This window comes from Salvelinus fontinalis, chromosome 17 (genome assembly GCF_029448725.1).
Source record: "Salvelinus fontinalis isolate EN_2023a chromosome 17, ASM2944872v1, whole genome shotgun sequence".
Classification (NCBI taxonomy): domain Eukaryota; kingdom Metazoa; phylum Chordata; class Actinopteri; order Salmoniformes; family Salmonidae; genus Salvelinus; species Salvelinus fontinalis.
In genome coordinates, this window is record NC_074681.1 from 11,167,931 (window position 1) to 11,184,300 (window position 16,370).

The window sequence follows — 16,370 nt, forward strand, 5'->3', positions numbered from 1 at the left end:
CAGTCTGGATGTTACAGTAAATTATTCAGTCTGGATGTTACAGCAAATGATTCAGTCTGGATGTTACAGTAAATGATTCAATCTGGATGTTACAGTAAATGATTCAGTCTGGATGTTACAGTAAAGGATTCAGTCTGGATGTTACAGTAAATTATTCCGTCTGGATGTTACAGTAAATTATTCAGTCTGGATGTTACAGTAAATGATTCAGTCTGGATGTTACAGTAAATGATTCAGTCTGGATGTTACAGTAAATGATTCAGTCTGGATGTTACAGCAGATGATTCAGTCTGGATGTTACAGCAAATGATTCAGTCTGGATGTTACAGTAAATGATTCAGTCTGGATGTTACAGTAAATGATTCAGTCTGGATGTTACAGTAAATTATAATTCAGTCTACTAAAATAACATTCTGTACAACAGAAATCTGGATAAAACCTATAAACCTCTAAATCAACTCTAGACCTGGAAGACAGTTTCACTGCTTGTTTTCATTGTTCCCCTCTAATCGGGGACCGATTTAGACCTGAGACACCAGGTGGGTGTTATTCATTATCCGGTAGAACAGAACTCGTAGGGTAAGAGTTGAATTCCCCTGACCTATAACTAAGAAGACAATGCGCACTGCCTAACCATGTGACCAGGAACAACTCTGAGCCCTAGTGACCAGGAACAACTCTGAGCCCTAGTGACCAGGAACAACTTTGAACCCTAGTGACCAGGAACAACTCTTAGCCATAGTGACCAGAGAAAACTCTGAATCCTAGTGATCAGGTTGGCCATTCAGATCATGTGGATGTGGCATGTGGAATATTGGAAAGTCTTGGTTTTGTAGATTCCTATCTAAAGCACCTGTTCCAGGGAAATAATCTCTCTCAAAGTCACAAAGTGGATGATTTCTGGGCCCTGAATTCATGCCAAACACACATACACATATACATATATAATGTATATTTCAAAAATAAACCTTTTTGTTTGACCCCATGTGATATGACATACTTCTTTCTTTCTTTCCATTCTCCATCTCTTTAGCTTCACCTCCTATTCCAAACCCCACCACTGTCCCTCACTTTATTCACACATCAATCCTCCTCTCCTCCTCTCTTCCTCTCCTCTCCTCCTCTCCTCCTCTCCTCCTCTCCTCCTCCTCTCTTCCTCTCCAACTCTCTCATTCTCTAATCATTCTCAGCACCCTCAAGAACGCTTTATAAACATTCCACGGTTCAAACATATTCCAGATCAGAATAGCTTACTAATGGGAGTCATTCACAAGCCATTAAGCTTATTAAATGTAGATGTTCCTCCTTTCTGTTTCGGTGGCTTTGCATTTCTGGTAAAATGGGATGTGTAGTCAGCTTCTCACCAAAGCAGAGGTTCCACTCTGAAAGAGGGACGCGACCCAAAGCAACCCTCTCTTTCATTGGCGCCCGGCGCTAGCTTCTCCAAGAAGTTACACCTCCACACATACATACAGTACATACACAAGCACGCAGAGTACACGTAAGTATGCTTGCACACACACACACACACACGAACACATACACACACACACACACACACACACACACACACACACACACACACACACACACACACACACACACACACACACACACACACACACACACACACACACACACACACACACACACACACACACACCTTTTCTTATCAGAGGAAGTGTGAGAGGAAGTGATTGTGTGTGAGGGTGAGGGCATGCCCTGGTGGCTGTTATGCCACCCGCCACATGTGTTGTTGTTTTTAAACGCGCAGCCGTGATGATGTCATCCTGGTGCTACGTAGCGGTTAAATAAGCTTGGTGCCTGGCCCGTGTCTCTGTGGTGAATTATTTAGGAAGTGTTTTGTAACTCTAGATATTAATGGACACAGTCACTGAATCTACGGAGGGATGAGGTCCACTAATGATGATGTCATAGCTGCCCAGTCAGTTTGTCTGGGAGTCAGTCTGTAGCAACAAAAAAATCCTTAAAACATCCAACTAGCCAATCTGTATAGGCATACCCCCAAAATACGTGCAATGTCATTGACAACCCCCCCCCCCCCCCCCCCCCCCCACACCACACAAACTCAATTGCATTATATTGAGACGGTGTTAGTATGTGACAAGGTTCGTAATGTTATTACAGGTGCATGTCCACACAGAACAGATGTACAGTGTATTCGGAAAGTATTCAGATCCCTTAACTTTTTCCACATTTTGTTAATACATTTTTTCTCTACTCAATCCACACACAATACCCCATAATGACAAAGCGAAAACAGGTTTTCAGAACTTTTTACCAATGTATTAAATATAATAACATGTGCATAAGTTTTCAGACCCTTTTCTATAAGACTCTGCATTCTGTTCCACATTCCTTGAGATGTTTCTACAACTCGATTGAAGTCCACCTGTGTTCAATTCAATTGATTGGACATGATGTGGAAAGGCACACACCTGTCTATATAAGATCCCACAGTTGTCAGAGCAAAAACCAAGCCATGAGATCGATGGAATTGTCCGTACACCAAGACTCTTCCTAGAGTTGGCAGCACGGCCAAACTGAGCAATCGGGGGAGAAGGGCCTTAGTCAGTGAGGTGACCAAGAACCTGACCAAGAACCTTAATTGAAAGGAAAAACCAAGAACCTGCAGACACTAGGCCCTCCATTGAATGAGTTTGACGCCCTTGTTTTACAGGGTCAGCCGTAGTAGTACGGCACCCCTGGAGCAAATTAGGATTAAGGGTCTTGCTCAAGGACACATCACGAGATTTTTCACCTTGGGTATTTGAATCAGCAGCCTTTCAGTTATTGGCTTAGCACTCTAATCGCTAGGCTACCTGCCGCGGTTAATCACTTAGGGGTGGTTTTCAGGGCATACACAGTACATCCCTATAATATACCTGTTCTCTCCCCTCTCTACCCCCATTTTCTGCCTCGGAGGGACAGTCACTGTGAGATAGGCTCCCTATAAATAGCCCCACTGGCACAGAGCCATGTCTCCTATTACAGTCTCTGTCTCTATCTCTCAGATGATTCATTACGCCCATTCATCGAATGGAAATCTGTAGGTAACTCAGACCATTGCGTATCATACTATACGTTGATGTCAATTGCAGATCTGAGCAAAAGGCACATTTGAATAGATTTTAATTTAGGATGCAGCCCTTATATACAAAAAACAACTTAATGGGGCTCGTGGTAATTTAATGGGGCTCGTGGTAATTTAATGGGGCTCGTGGTAATTTAATGGGGCTCGTGGTAATTTAATGGGGCTCGTGGTAATTTAATGGGGCTCGTGGTAACTTAATGGGGCTCGTGGTAATTTAATGGGGCTCGTGGTAATTTAATGGGGCTCGTGGTAATTTAATGGGGCTCGTGGTAACTTAATGGGGCTCGTGGTAATTTAATGGGGCTCGTGGTAATGGCTGGAGCGGAATCGGTGGAATGGTATCAAATACATCAAAAACATGGTTTCCATTCTTCCATTCATTATTATTAGTCGTCCTCCCCTCAGCAGCCTCCACTGGATCTCCTTACATGTCAAGTGCGTGCTTACCAATGGAGCTTCTCCCCCCCCCCCCTCTCCATGCTGTCTGAGATTCCAGGCATGTTTGTTTCAGTAAAATAAGCTCCTGTGTTCAGCCTCCTTGGCTCCAGAACACACCATGGAGCCAGGATGGCCACAGCTCTGACCACCCGGGCTGCAGAGTAGCCCTCTGCACCGCTAAACGGCCCAACACACTCCTGTGTGTGTGGGTGTTTTAGTGTTAGTGTGTGTGTAGATTCTCCATGGCTTCCTAGAGCTTAGGAAGTCACTTTTATTTTTTTGATCTTTTAGTTGTTTTTGCTTTGTGACACAGAGGACCGATATATTATGTCCACCGGGAAGAGGACATAGCATGTCTAAAGGTTACCGGACTTTCTGATCTATATCACGGACATGTCAAACGGCTACCGTATTTTTTAACGGTCTCCGTATTTTCCCAATAACACGACCATGTCAAATGGTTACCGTATTTTCTGACGTATAAGGGACATGTCTGCGGGTTGCCGTTGGTTTTAAAGTGACATGTCTAACGGTTACCGTACTCTGTCGCAGCACCTCAATGACCTGAAGAAGGAGAACTTCAGCCTCAAGCTCCGCATCTACTTCCTGGAGGAGAGGATCCTGCAGAAGTACGAGGACACCAGTGATCATGTCTACCGCACGGTGAGTGCCTGTGTGTGTGTGTGTGTGTGTGTGTGTGTGCGTGCGTGCGTGTGTGCGTGCATGCGTGTGGTGTGTGTGTGTGTGGCTGTGTGTGTGTGGCTGTGTGTGTGTGTGTGTGTGTGTGTGTGTGTGTGTCTCTGCATCTCACAGTGTTGGGAAAGGAGAGGTGGATGAAGTAATGGAAGATGAAAGGTTTTGTCCGTTATGTTAAAAGCTGCGGTGGGGTTAATTCTTTCTGTGTTCCAGTCAGTTCAGGCATTGAACAGAGCCGTAGATGTTCAACTCACTAAGCACATGCCATGCAGTCAAGTTAGTCTGTTGTCATCTATGCTAACTGCCAGGTTACAGAGGGTACTTTCTAGTAGTAATAGTAGTGTTATTGTATAAGAATCAATTCTACTGACTGAGGAATTGAAATGGAATTAAGCCCAACTCTAGGTGAAGAGGGAGGCTGAGATGAGCTGATACAATGTTCTGTGTGTGTCCCTCTGAGGAGAAGGTACGCGTTCTTTCTCTATGATATCATTGTCCTACTGTGGTCCCTGCTACAGGTTCATGGCTAGAAGGGAAACAGATTTTGTCAAATTAACGTCAGATTTAACTTTTCATAGCAGGTTAGGAGAACTCATGCAGCAGGTTAGGATAATTAACGTAGCAGGTTAGGAGTATTTGGTTAAGGTTTGGAGAAGGGTCAGGGTTAGCTAAAATGCACAAAAAAGGACATTCATTTGACAAAAGCATGATATCTTCTAGCCATGATTTTGCTATAGGGAGTCATATAATGGGTATTTTAGACACTATCTACTCTGCTGGGGTTCCTCTGGTGTGGTTGTGTGTTCTGTCTGGTGTCTATGGGTAGAATGTAGCGCTCGTATGACAACTGGGTTACGCTCTATTCATTGCTCTATTGATTGTACAGCACGGCTAGCCCTTAAATGTACAAAGAGAGATAACATTAATAAAATGCATGTCAATCTCTCCTGGCTCAAAGTAGAGGAAATATTTACTTTATCACTACTGGTATTTTTGAGAAGAATTGACATGTTGAATGCACCGAGCTGTCTGTTTAAACTAGACATGCCACCAGAGGTCTCTTCACAGTCCCCAAGTCCAGAACAGACTATGGGAGACACACAGTACTACATAAGAGACATAGGCACAGACACGCACAAAACAAAAAGACAAAAGACATAACAATCCCTTAAAAAAATCCATAAATGTATCATTATTGTGCAATTTATATCTACAGGCTGCATTGAGGTTTTTCTTTCATTATATTAGGCCATATGGCATCTCTGATCCACCTCTACGCAGACGACACCATTCTGTATACTTCTGGCCCTTCTTTGGACACTTACTTGAGGTAAGAAAAGGTAGTTAAGGCAATAAATAGGCCATGGTGGCGAAGTAATTACAATATAGCAATTAAACACTGGAATGGTAGATGTGCAGAAGATGAATATGCAAGTTGAGATAATGGGGTACAAAGGAGCAAGATAAATAAATACATTCAGTATGGGGATGAGGTAGATAGATGGGCTGTTATTAACAGATGGGCTATGTACAGGTGCAGTGATCTGTGAGCTGCTCTGACAGCTGATGCTTAAAGCTAGTGAGGGAGATATGAGTCACCAGCTTCAGTGATTTTTTTCAGTTCGTTACAGTCATTGGCAGCAGAGAACTGGAAGGAAAGCCAGCCAAAGGAGGAATTGGCTTTGGGGGTGACCAGTGAGATATACCTGCTGGAGTGCGTGCTACGCGTGGGTGCTGCTATGGTGACCAGTGAGCTGAGATAAGGCGGGGCTTTACCTAGCAGAGACTTGTAGATAACCTGTAGCCAGTGGGTTTGGCAACGAGTATGAAGCAAGGGCCAATCAACGAGAGCGTATGGGTTGCAGTGGTGGGTAGTGTATGGGGCTTTGGTGACAAAACGGATGGCACCGTGATAGACTGCATCCAGTTTGTTGAGTAGAGTGTTGGAGGCTATTTTACAGATAACATCGCCGAAGTCGAGGATCGGTAGGATGGTCAGTTTTACGAGTGTATGTTTGGCAGCATGAGTGAAGGATGCTTTGTTGCGATATAGGAAGCCGATTCTAGATTTCATTTTGGATTTGAGATGCTTAATGTGAGTCTGGAAGGAGAGTTTACAGTCTAACCAGACACCTAGGTATTTGTAGTTGTCCACGTATTCTAAGTCAGAGCCGTCCAGAGTAGTGATGCTGGACGGGCGAGCAGGTGCGGGCAGTGATTGATTGAAAAGCATGCATTTAGCTTTACTTGTATTGAAGAGCAGTTGGAGGCCACGGAAGGATAGTTGTATGGCATTGAAGCTCGTCTGGAGGTTAGTTAACACAGTGTCCAAAGAAGGGCCAGAAGTATACAGAATGGTGTCGTCTGCGTAGAGGTGGATCAGAGAATCACCAGCAGCAAGAGCGACATCATTGATGTATACAGAGAAGAGAGTCAGCCCGAGAATTGAACCCTGTGGCACACCCATAGAGACTGCCAGAGGTCAGGACAACAGACCTCCGAATTGACACACTGAACTCTGTCTGAGAAGTAGTTGGTGAACCAGACGAGGCAATTATTTGAGAAACCAAGGCTGTCGAGTCTGCCAATAAGAATGTGGTGATTGACAGGGTCGAAAGCCTTGGCCAGGTCGATGAATACTGCTGCACAAAAATGTCTCTTATCGATGGCGGTTATGATGTCATTTAGGACCTTGAGCGTGGCTGAGGTGCACCCATGACCAGCTCTGAAACCAGATTGCATAGAGGAGAAGGTACTGTGGGATTCGAAATGGTGGGTAATCTGTTTGTTAACTTGGCTTTTGAAGACCTGAGAAAAACAGGGTAGGATAGATATAGGTCTGTAGCAGTTTGGGTCTAGAGTGTCACCCCGTTTGAAGAGGGGGATGACCGCGGCAGCTTTCCAATCTTTGGGAATCTCAGACGATACGAAAGAGAGGTTGAACAGGCTAGTAATAGGGGTTGCAACAATTTCGGCAGATAGTTTTAGAAAGAGTGTCCAGATCTTCTAGCCCGGCTGATTTGTAGGGGTCCAGATTTTGCAGCTCTTTCAGAACATCAGCTATCTGGATTTGGGTGAAGGAGAAATGGTGGGGGCTTGGGCAGGTTGCTGTGGAGGGTGCAGGGAAGTTTCCCGGGGTAGGGGTAGCCAGGTGGAAAGCATGGCCAGCTGTAGAGAAATGCTTATTGAAATTCTCAATTATAGTGGATTTATTGGTGGTAACAGTGGTTCCTAGCCTCAGAGCAGTGGGCAGCTGGGAGGAGGTGCTCTTATTCTCCATGGACTTTACGGTGTCCCAGAACTTTTTTGAGTTTGTACTACAGGATGCAAATTTCTGTTTGAAAAAGCTAGCCTTAGCTTTCCTAATTGCCTGTGTATATTTGTTCCTAACTTCCCTGAAAAGTTGCATATCACGGGGGCTATTCGATGCTAATGCAGAACACCCCAGGATCTTTTTGTGCTGGTCAAGGGCAGACAGGTTTGGAGTGAACCAAGGACTAAATCTATTCCTAGTTCTACATTTTTTGAATGGGGAATGCTTATTTAAGATGGTGAGGATGGCACTTTTAAAGAATAACCAGGCATCCTCTACTGACGGGATGAGGTCAATGTCATTCCAGGATACCCCGGCCAGGTCGATTAGAAAGGCCTGCTCGCAGAAGTGTTTTAGGGAGCGTTTGACAGTGATGAGGGGCGGTCATTTGATCGCAAACCCATCACGGATGCAGGCAATGTGGCAGTGATCGCTGAGATCTTGAATGAAAACAGCAGAGGTGTATTTGGAGGGCGAGTTAGTTAGGATGATATCTATGAGGGTGCCCTTGTTTACGGATTTGGGGTTGTACGTGGTAGGTTCATTGATAATTTGTGTGAGATTGAGGGCATCAAGTTTAGGTTGTAGGATGGCCGGGGTGTTAAGCATGTTCCAGTTTAGGTTACCTAACCACACGAGCTCTGAAGATAGATGGGGGTCAATCAATTCACATATGGTGTCCAGGGCACAGCTGGGGACAGAAGGGGGTCTATAGCAAGCGACAACAGTGAGAGACTTGTTTCTGGAAAGGTGCATTTTTAGAAGTAGAAGCTCGAAATTGTTTGGGCACAGACCTGGATAGTAAGACCGAACTCTGCAGGGTATATTTGCAGTAGATTGCAACACTGCCCCCTTTGGCAGTTCTATCTTGGTGGAAAATTTTATAGTTAGGGATGGAGATTTCAGGGTTTTTGGTGGTTTTCCTAAGCCAGGATTCAGACACAGCTAAGACATCTGGGTTGGCAGAGTGTGCTAAAGCAGTGAGTAAAACAAATTTAGGGAGTAGGCTTCTAATGTTAACGTGCATGAAACGAAGGCTTTTACGGTTACAGAAGTCAACAATGAGATCACCTGGGGAGTGGGAGTGGAGCTAGGCACTGCAGGACCTGGATTAACCTCTACATCACCAGAGGTGTTTATAATTCATATGTTTACCTTAGTAGTTAGATGGTTTGTTATTAAATTTATTAGATAGACATGCTTCTAATATCCGTACATTATTTACCCGTGACTGACAGTTTTGAAGTACCGTAAAACCCTAAAATGAGGTGAAGTCAGAACGTCTACTTAAGTAGGCAATAGAAAAAAATCCTGTCTAACATGTTCATTGATTGGGTTAAGACGAACCGTCAATCCAAAGCTAGCAGACCAATGGAGACTCATTGTCTACGCCTCCCTCTAAACCCCGCCCTTCACGGGAAAATCAGGCCAAAACTCGCAATCGAAAAGACTGGCAGTGAAAGCAAAGAAACAGACATCGAAAGCAAAGATACGAGTAGCGTAACCAAAAGGTAGTACATGTAGGCAAGAGCGTAGGCAAAAAGTATTCAATTTGATTGGTTGCTCGAATGTTTAACCAAAAACAATTTTTGCATTCGTTTTCAAATCTTTTTTTTAATAATTTGTCATAGAGTTTTGCTCTCGCTTTAAAATGATTTACTTACACGTTTTGGGGTTTTGCTTTTGATGTCTTATTTTTGTTTACAATTCTACACATTCGCTTTCAATTCCAAATCAAATCAAATCAAAGTTTATTTGTCACGTACGACAGGTGTAGAACTTACAGTGAAATGCTTACTTACAGGCTCTAACCAATAGTGCAAAAAAGGTATTAAGTGAACAATAGGTAAGTAAAGACATAAAACAACAGTAAAAAGGCATTTGAAAACAAGAGTAGCAAGGCTATATACAGACACCGGTCAGTCAGGCTTATTGAGGTAGTATGTACATGTAGGTATGGTTAAAGAGACTATGCATATATGATGAACAGAGAGTAGCAGAAGCGTAAAACGAGGGGTTGGCGGGTGGTGGGACACAATGCAGATAGCCCGGTTAGCCAATGTGCAGGAGCACTGGTGGGTCGGGCCATTTAGGTAGTATGTACATGAATGTATAGTTAAAGGGACTATGCATGTAAGATAAACAGAGAGAAGCAGCAGTGTAAAAAGAGGGGTTGGGGGGGGGGGTCACACAAGGCAAATAGTCCGGGTAACCATATGGTTACCTGTTCAGGAGTCTTATGGCTTGGGGGTAAAAACTGTTGAGAAGCCTTTTTGTCCTAGACTTGGCACTCCGGTGCCGCAATTGTTTGGTTTTTGATTTCAACATCCATTATTTCACCCATCCTCGACAATATAATGTTTACATTCTAACTTTATTTTATTTTGAATTCAATACGTATGGCGTGAAATTGACCCCATACTATGGCACGTCAAGGGAACTGTAGCCTACTGTTTTGACGTGTTAAATGGAAACTGAAATCTGGACACTGACTGTAGGTCTATAACCTCTCACATAGCCTTAATGATAACTCCTGCAGAATGAAGCATTTCTTGCAGTAAAATGATGCACCAAATGTTGGCTACATTTTGACTCGGGACCAGGAGCGTAGAAATATGATTTTTTTATTCCAGCGTCTTGAGAGAATGCAGTGCTCAGTTAGATACCATTTGTGGAGGTGATATCAAATCTAATTTTATTGGTCACATACACATGGTTAGCAGATGTTAATGCGAGTGTAGTGAAATGCTTGTGTTTCTAGTTCCGACCATGCAGTAACATCTAACAAGTAATCTAACAATTTCACAACAACTATCTTATACACACAAGTGTAAGGAATGAATAAGAATATGTACATATAAATATATGGATGAGCGATGGCCGAACGGCATAGGCAAGATGCAGTAGATGGTATAGAATACAGTATATACATATGAGATGAGTAATGTAGGGTATGTAAACATTATATAAAGTGGCATTGTTTAAAGTGACTAGTGATACATTTATTACATCACATTTTTAATAATTAAAGTGGCTAGAGATTTGAGTCAGTATATTGGCAGCTGCCACTCAATGTTAGTGATGACTGTTTAACAGTCTGATGGCCTTGAGATAGAAGCTGTTTTTCAGTCTCTCGGTCCCAGCTTTGATACACCTGTACTGACCTCGCCTTCTGGAGGATAGCGGGGTGAACAGGCAGTGGCTCGGGTGGTTGTTGTCCTTGATGATCTTTTTGGTCTTCCTGTGACATCGGGTGGTGTAGGTGTCCTGGAGGGCAGGTAGTTTGCCCCCGGTGATGCGTTGTGCAGACCTCACTACCCTCTGGAGAGCCTTGCGGTTGTGGGCGGAGCAGTTGCCGTATCAGGCAGGGATACAGCCCGAAAGGATGCTCTCGATTGTGCATCTGTAAAAGTTTGAGTGTTTTTGGTGACAAGCCAAATTTCTTCAGCCTCCTGAGGTTGAAGTAGCACTGTTGCGCCTTCTTCACCACACTGTCTGTGTGGGTGGACCATTTCAGTTCATCCGTGATGTATAGGCCGAGGAACTTAAAACTTTCCACCTTCTCCGCTACTGTCCCGTCGGTGTGGTTATTAAGGGGGTGCTCCCTCTGCTTTTTCCTGAAGTCCACGATCATCTCTTTCTTTTGTTGACGTTGAGTGTGAGGTTGTTTTCCTGACACCACACTCCGAGTGCCCTGACCTCCTCCCTGTAGGTTGAAATAATCAAGCCTACCACTGTAGTGCCGTCTGCAAACTTGATGATTGAGTTGGAGGCGTGCATGGCCACACAGTCATGGGTGAACAGGGAGTACAGGAGAGGGCTGAGAACGCACCCTTGTGGGGCCCCAGTGTTGAGGATCAGCGGGGTGGAGATGTTGTTTCCTACCCTCACCACCTGGGGGCGGCCTGTCAGGAAGTCCAGGACCTAGTTGCACAGAGGGGGTTCGGAGGGTACTATGGTGTAATGACGAATTTGGAGGGTACTATGGTGTTAAATGCTGAGCTGTAGTCGATGAACAGCATTCTTACATAGGTATTCCTCTTGTCCAGATGGGTTAGCAATCACACAGTGTGCAGTGTGATTGCGATTGCGTCGTCTGTGGACCTATTGGGGCGGTAAGCAAATTGGAGTGGGTCTAGGGTGTCAGGTAAGGTGGAGGTGATATGATCCTTGACTAGTCTCTCAAAGCACTTCATGATGACGGAAGTGAGTGCTACGGGGCGATAGTCGTTTAGCTCAGTTACCTTAGCTTTCTTGGGAACAGGAGCAATGCTGGCCCGCTTGAAGCATGGGGGAACAGCAGACTGGGATAAGGATTGATTGAATATGTCCGTAAACACACCAGCCAGCTGGTCTGCGCATGCTCTGAGGACGCGGCTAGGGATGCTGTCTGGGCCGGCAGCCTTGCGATGGTTAACACGTTTAAATGTTTTACTCACGTTGGCTGCGGTGAAGGAGAGTCCGCAGGTTTTGGTAGCGGGCCGTGTCGTTGGCACTGTATTGTCCTCAAAGCGAGCAAATAAGTTGTTTAGTTTGTCTGGGCGCAAGACATCGGGGTCTGCGACGGGGCTGCTTTTATTTTTGTAGTCCGTGATTGACTGTAGACCCTGCCACATTCCTCTCATGTCTGAGCTGTTGAATTGCGACTCTACTTTGTCTCTATACTGACGCTTAGCTTGTTTGATTGCCTTGCTGAGAGAATAGCACTGTTCGTATTCGGTCATTTTTCCGGTCGCCTTGCCATGATTAAAAGCAGTGGTTTGCGCTTTCAGTTTTGCGCGAATGCTGCCATCAATCCACGGTTTCTGGTTGGGGACAGTTTTAATAGTCGCTGTTGGTACAACTTCACCGATGCACTTGCTAATAAACTCGCTCACCGAATCAGCGTATGCATCAATGTTGTTGTTTGAAACCATCCGGAACATATCCCAGTCCACGTGATCGAAGCAATCTTGAAGCGTGGAATGCGATTGGTCAGACCAGCGTTGAACAGACCAGAGCACGGGCGTTTCCTGTTTTAGTTTCTGTCTATAGGCTGGGAGCAACAAAATGGAGTCGTGGTCAGATTTGCCGAAAGGAGGGCGAGGGATGGCTTTGTATGCGTCGTGGAAGTTAGAGTAACAATAATCCAGAATTTTCCCAGCCCGGGTCGCGCATTCGATATGCTGATAAAATTTAGAAAGCCTTGTTTTCAGATTAGCCTTGTTAAAATTACCATCTACTATAAATGCAGCCTCAGGATATGTGGTTTCCAGTTTACATAGATTCCAATGAAGTTCTTTCGGGGACGTCGAGGTGTCTGATTGGGGGGGATGTCTTCATCGAATAAGCAGATAGCGTTTCAACCACATAAAATATGCATCAAAGTCGACCTGAAATCTTATCAAAAACACATTGGGTCTTTTTCACAGCTTTCTTTTCCCTTACATCCAGTCAAACTGATGTAATTTGGACATTTTGCACTGAAAATATTTCCCTTTGTTTTTGCGTTATTGTAATTTCTCCCCGGTCCCTACGTGTCTTTGCTCCCCGAAAGATGACCGAGGAAACTTTATCGATGTCAACTAGATTGAAGCATTTATTCTATTGATCTATATTACATTATTATGTTTAGTCTTCTAGGGCAACATATAATGACAAAAGCGAAACTACATGTATCTAATTATAGACATGTTTACTAAAAAATAGCCTTCCAAAATGGAGGAAATTATAAGCAGAAACATATCAAAATCAGGCAACAAAAAACAATCCTCCAACCCCAGTCTTTGATTATAGCTTATAGCAAATTGTCTATATTTGCGGGTTAGGGTTGGGTGTTGACCTTTTTCCTTCCTTTTTTTACTGTCCTTGTGAGGACTTTTGGAACCCACCCACGCACACACACACACACACACAGCTCCTAGGCTGGTCTCACCCTCAGGTTGGCACACAGACAGCTCCTAATCCCAGGGAAAGGGCAGCAGTCTGGGGTACGAGATGGTAGCCTGCTGCCTCATCTGACCTCCGAGATGCATGTTAAAAGGGGGTGTGAGGGGAGGGTGTGTGAGATCATATATACACTACATTACCGAAAGTATGTGGACATCTCTTTCCAAAATCATGGGCTTTAATATGGAGTTGGTCCCCCCTTTGCAGCTATAACAGCCTCCACTCTTCTGGGAAGGCTTTCCACTAGATGTCTGAACATTGCTGTGGTCATTTGTTTCCACTCAGCCACAAGAGCCTTAGTGAGGTCGGCAACTGATGTTGGGCAATTAGGCTTGGCTCACAGTCGGCGTTCCAATTTATCCCAAAGGTGTTTGATGGCGTTGAGGTCAGGGCTCTGTGCAGGCCAGTCAAGTTCTTCCACACTGATCTCAAAAAACTATTTCTGTATGGACCTCGCTTTGTGAACGGGGGAATTGTCATGCTGAAAGAGCACAGGGTCTTCCCCAAACTGTTGCCACAAATTTGGAAGCACAGAATCGTTTAGAATAAGGGTACTCAACTCTTACCCTAAGAGGTCTGGAGCCTGCTGGTTTTCTGTTCTACCTGATAATTAATTGGAGAAACCTGGTGTACCTGGTCTAAATAAGTCCCTGATTAGAGGGGAACAATGAAAAAATGCAGTGGAACTGGCTTTGATGTGCAGAGTTGAGTTTGAGGGCTCTAGAATGTCATTGTATTGCTGTAGCATTAAGATTTCCCTTCACTGGAACTAAGGGGCCCAAACCATGAAAAACAGCCCCACACCATTAAGCCTCCTCCACCAAACTCTACGATTGGCTCTATGCATTCTGGCAGGTGGTGTTCTCCTGGCATCCGCCAAACCTAGATTTGTCCGTCAGGAAGGTGGCATCCTATGACGGTGCCACATTGAAAGTCACTGAGCTTGTGTGTTCTAGGTCTGTGTGTATGTGTAAGGTGACTCTGTGAGCCAGCTGTTGTCTGGGTGCGTATGGAAATGGTCAAATCCATAATTGGTCCCTTCTCCAGAATCCCTATAGGCCACCACTCCAGGGAGGTATAGAGATTAGTGTGCGTGGCAATGTGCTGTGTGTGTGTATGTGTGTGTTTGTGTGCTTTCATGCTTGCTTTCGTCTGTGTGTGTGTGTGTGTGATTGTGTGTGTGTCTACATTCTTCCAATACATTCTTCTTCAGCCCTTAATCTCCTCCCTGATCATCAGTAAACCTCTGATATGAGAATCATGCAAACAAGATGGTTGATATGATCCAAATAAACAAGATGGCTGACCTTATCCAAATAAACAAGATGGCTGACCTTATCCAAATAAACAAGATGGCTGACCTGATCCAAATAAACAAGACCTGAATGTGCTCTGCCTTATCCTCTATCGTGCATGCCACAGCTAATTGAGTAGAAAGAGGTTTGACCAAACTGACACTTTCATGTTTTATCATGTTATAATTAAGCAATAGGCATGAGGGGGTGTGGAATATGTCCAATATACCACAGCTAAGGGCTGTTCTTAAGCACGATGCAACGCGGAGTGCCTGGATTCAGCCCTTATCCAAGGTATATTGGCCATATACCACAAACGCCCAAGGTGCATTATTGCTATTATAAACGGGTTACTAATGTAATTAGAGCAGTAAAAAAAAAATAATCGAACCCGTGGTGTACGTTCTGATATACCACGGCTGTCAGCCAATCAAAATTCACTGCTCGAACCACCCGGTTTATAATTACCATTAGACCATTCACAAAATAATAATTAAAGGAATATTATTCTGAAGTATGAGGACTACGGTTCATATCCATTTAAACGTAATCAGATGTATTACAGTTACACAATAAGAATACAATTGACAAATAGTACATACCAGAAGTCTTTCATTTTTTATAAATGTTTTATTTCACCTTTATTTAACCAGGTAAGCCAGTTGAGAACAAGTTCTCATTTATAACTGCGACCTGGCCAAGATAAAACAAAGCAGTGCGACAACAACAACAACACAGAGATACACATGGGATAAACAAATGTAAAGTCAATAACATAATATAAAAAGTCTATGTACAGTGTGTACAAATGTAATAAGATTAGGGAGGTAAGGCAATATAGAGGCGAAATAATTACAATTTAGCATTAATACTGGAGTGATAGAAGTGCAGATGATGATGTGCAAATAGAGATACTGGGGTGCAAAAAAGCAACAACAAAAAAATAACAATATTTTTATTTTATACCTTTATTTAACTAGGCAAGTCAGTTAAGAACAAATTCTTATTTTCAATGACGGCCTAGGAACAGTGGGTTAACTGCCTGTTCAGGGGCAGAACGACAGATTTGTACCTTGTCAGCTCGGGGATTTGAACTTGCAACCTTTTGGTTACTAGTCCAACGCTCTAACCACTAGGCTACCCTGCCGCCCCCTTCCTCATGAGGATGAGGCAGTTGGGTGTGCTATTTACAGATGGGCTGTGTACAGGTACAATTAGTCTCCAGCTTTCAGTGATTTTTGCAATTTGTTCCAGTCATTGGCAGCAGAGAACTGTAAGGAAAGGCGGCCAAAGGAGGTGTTGGCTTTGGGGATGACCAGTGAAATATACCTGCTGGAGCGTGTGCAACGGGTGGGTGTTGCTATGGTGACCAGTGAGCTGAGATAAGGTGGGGCTTTACCTAGCATAGACTTATAGATGACCTGGATGACCTGAAGCCAGTGGGTTTGGCGCCGAATATGTAGCGAGGGCCAGCCAACGAGAGCAGTGGTGGGTAGTATATGGGGCTTTGGTAACAAAACGGATGGCACTGTGATAGACTACATCCAATTTGCTGAATAGAGTGTTGAAGGTTATTTTGTAAATG

At 44.1% G+C, this 16,370-nt stretch overlaps 1 protein-coding gene across 1 annotated transcript in view; it reads left to right on the plus strand.

The window, feature by feature from the left end:
- LOC129813685 (myomegalin-like) overlaps positions 1 to 16,370 on the plus strand; it is a 114,947-nt gene that overhangs the window by 4,676 nt on the left and 93,901 nt on the right. The window contains exon 4 of the mRNA XM_055866097.1: positions 4,106 to 4,216. Within this exon, the coding sequence (XP_055722072.1) occupies positions 4,106 to 4,216 (111 nt within the window). The remainder of the gene's footprint in view (positions 1 to 4,105; positions 4,217 to 16,370) is intronic.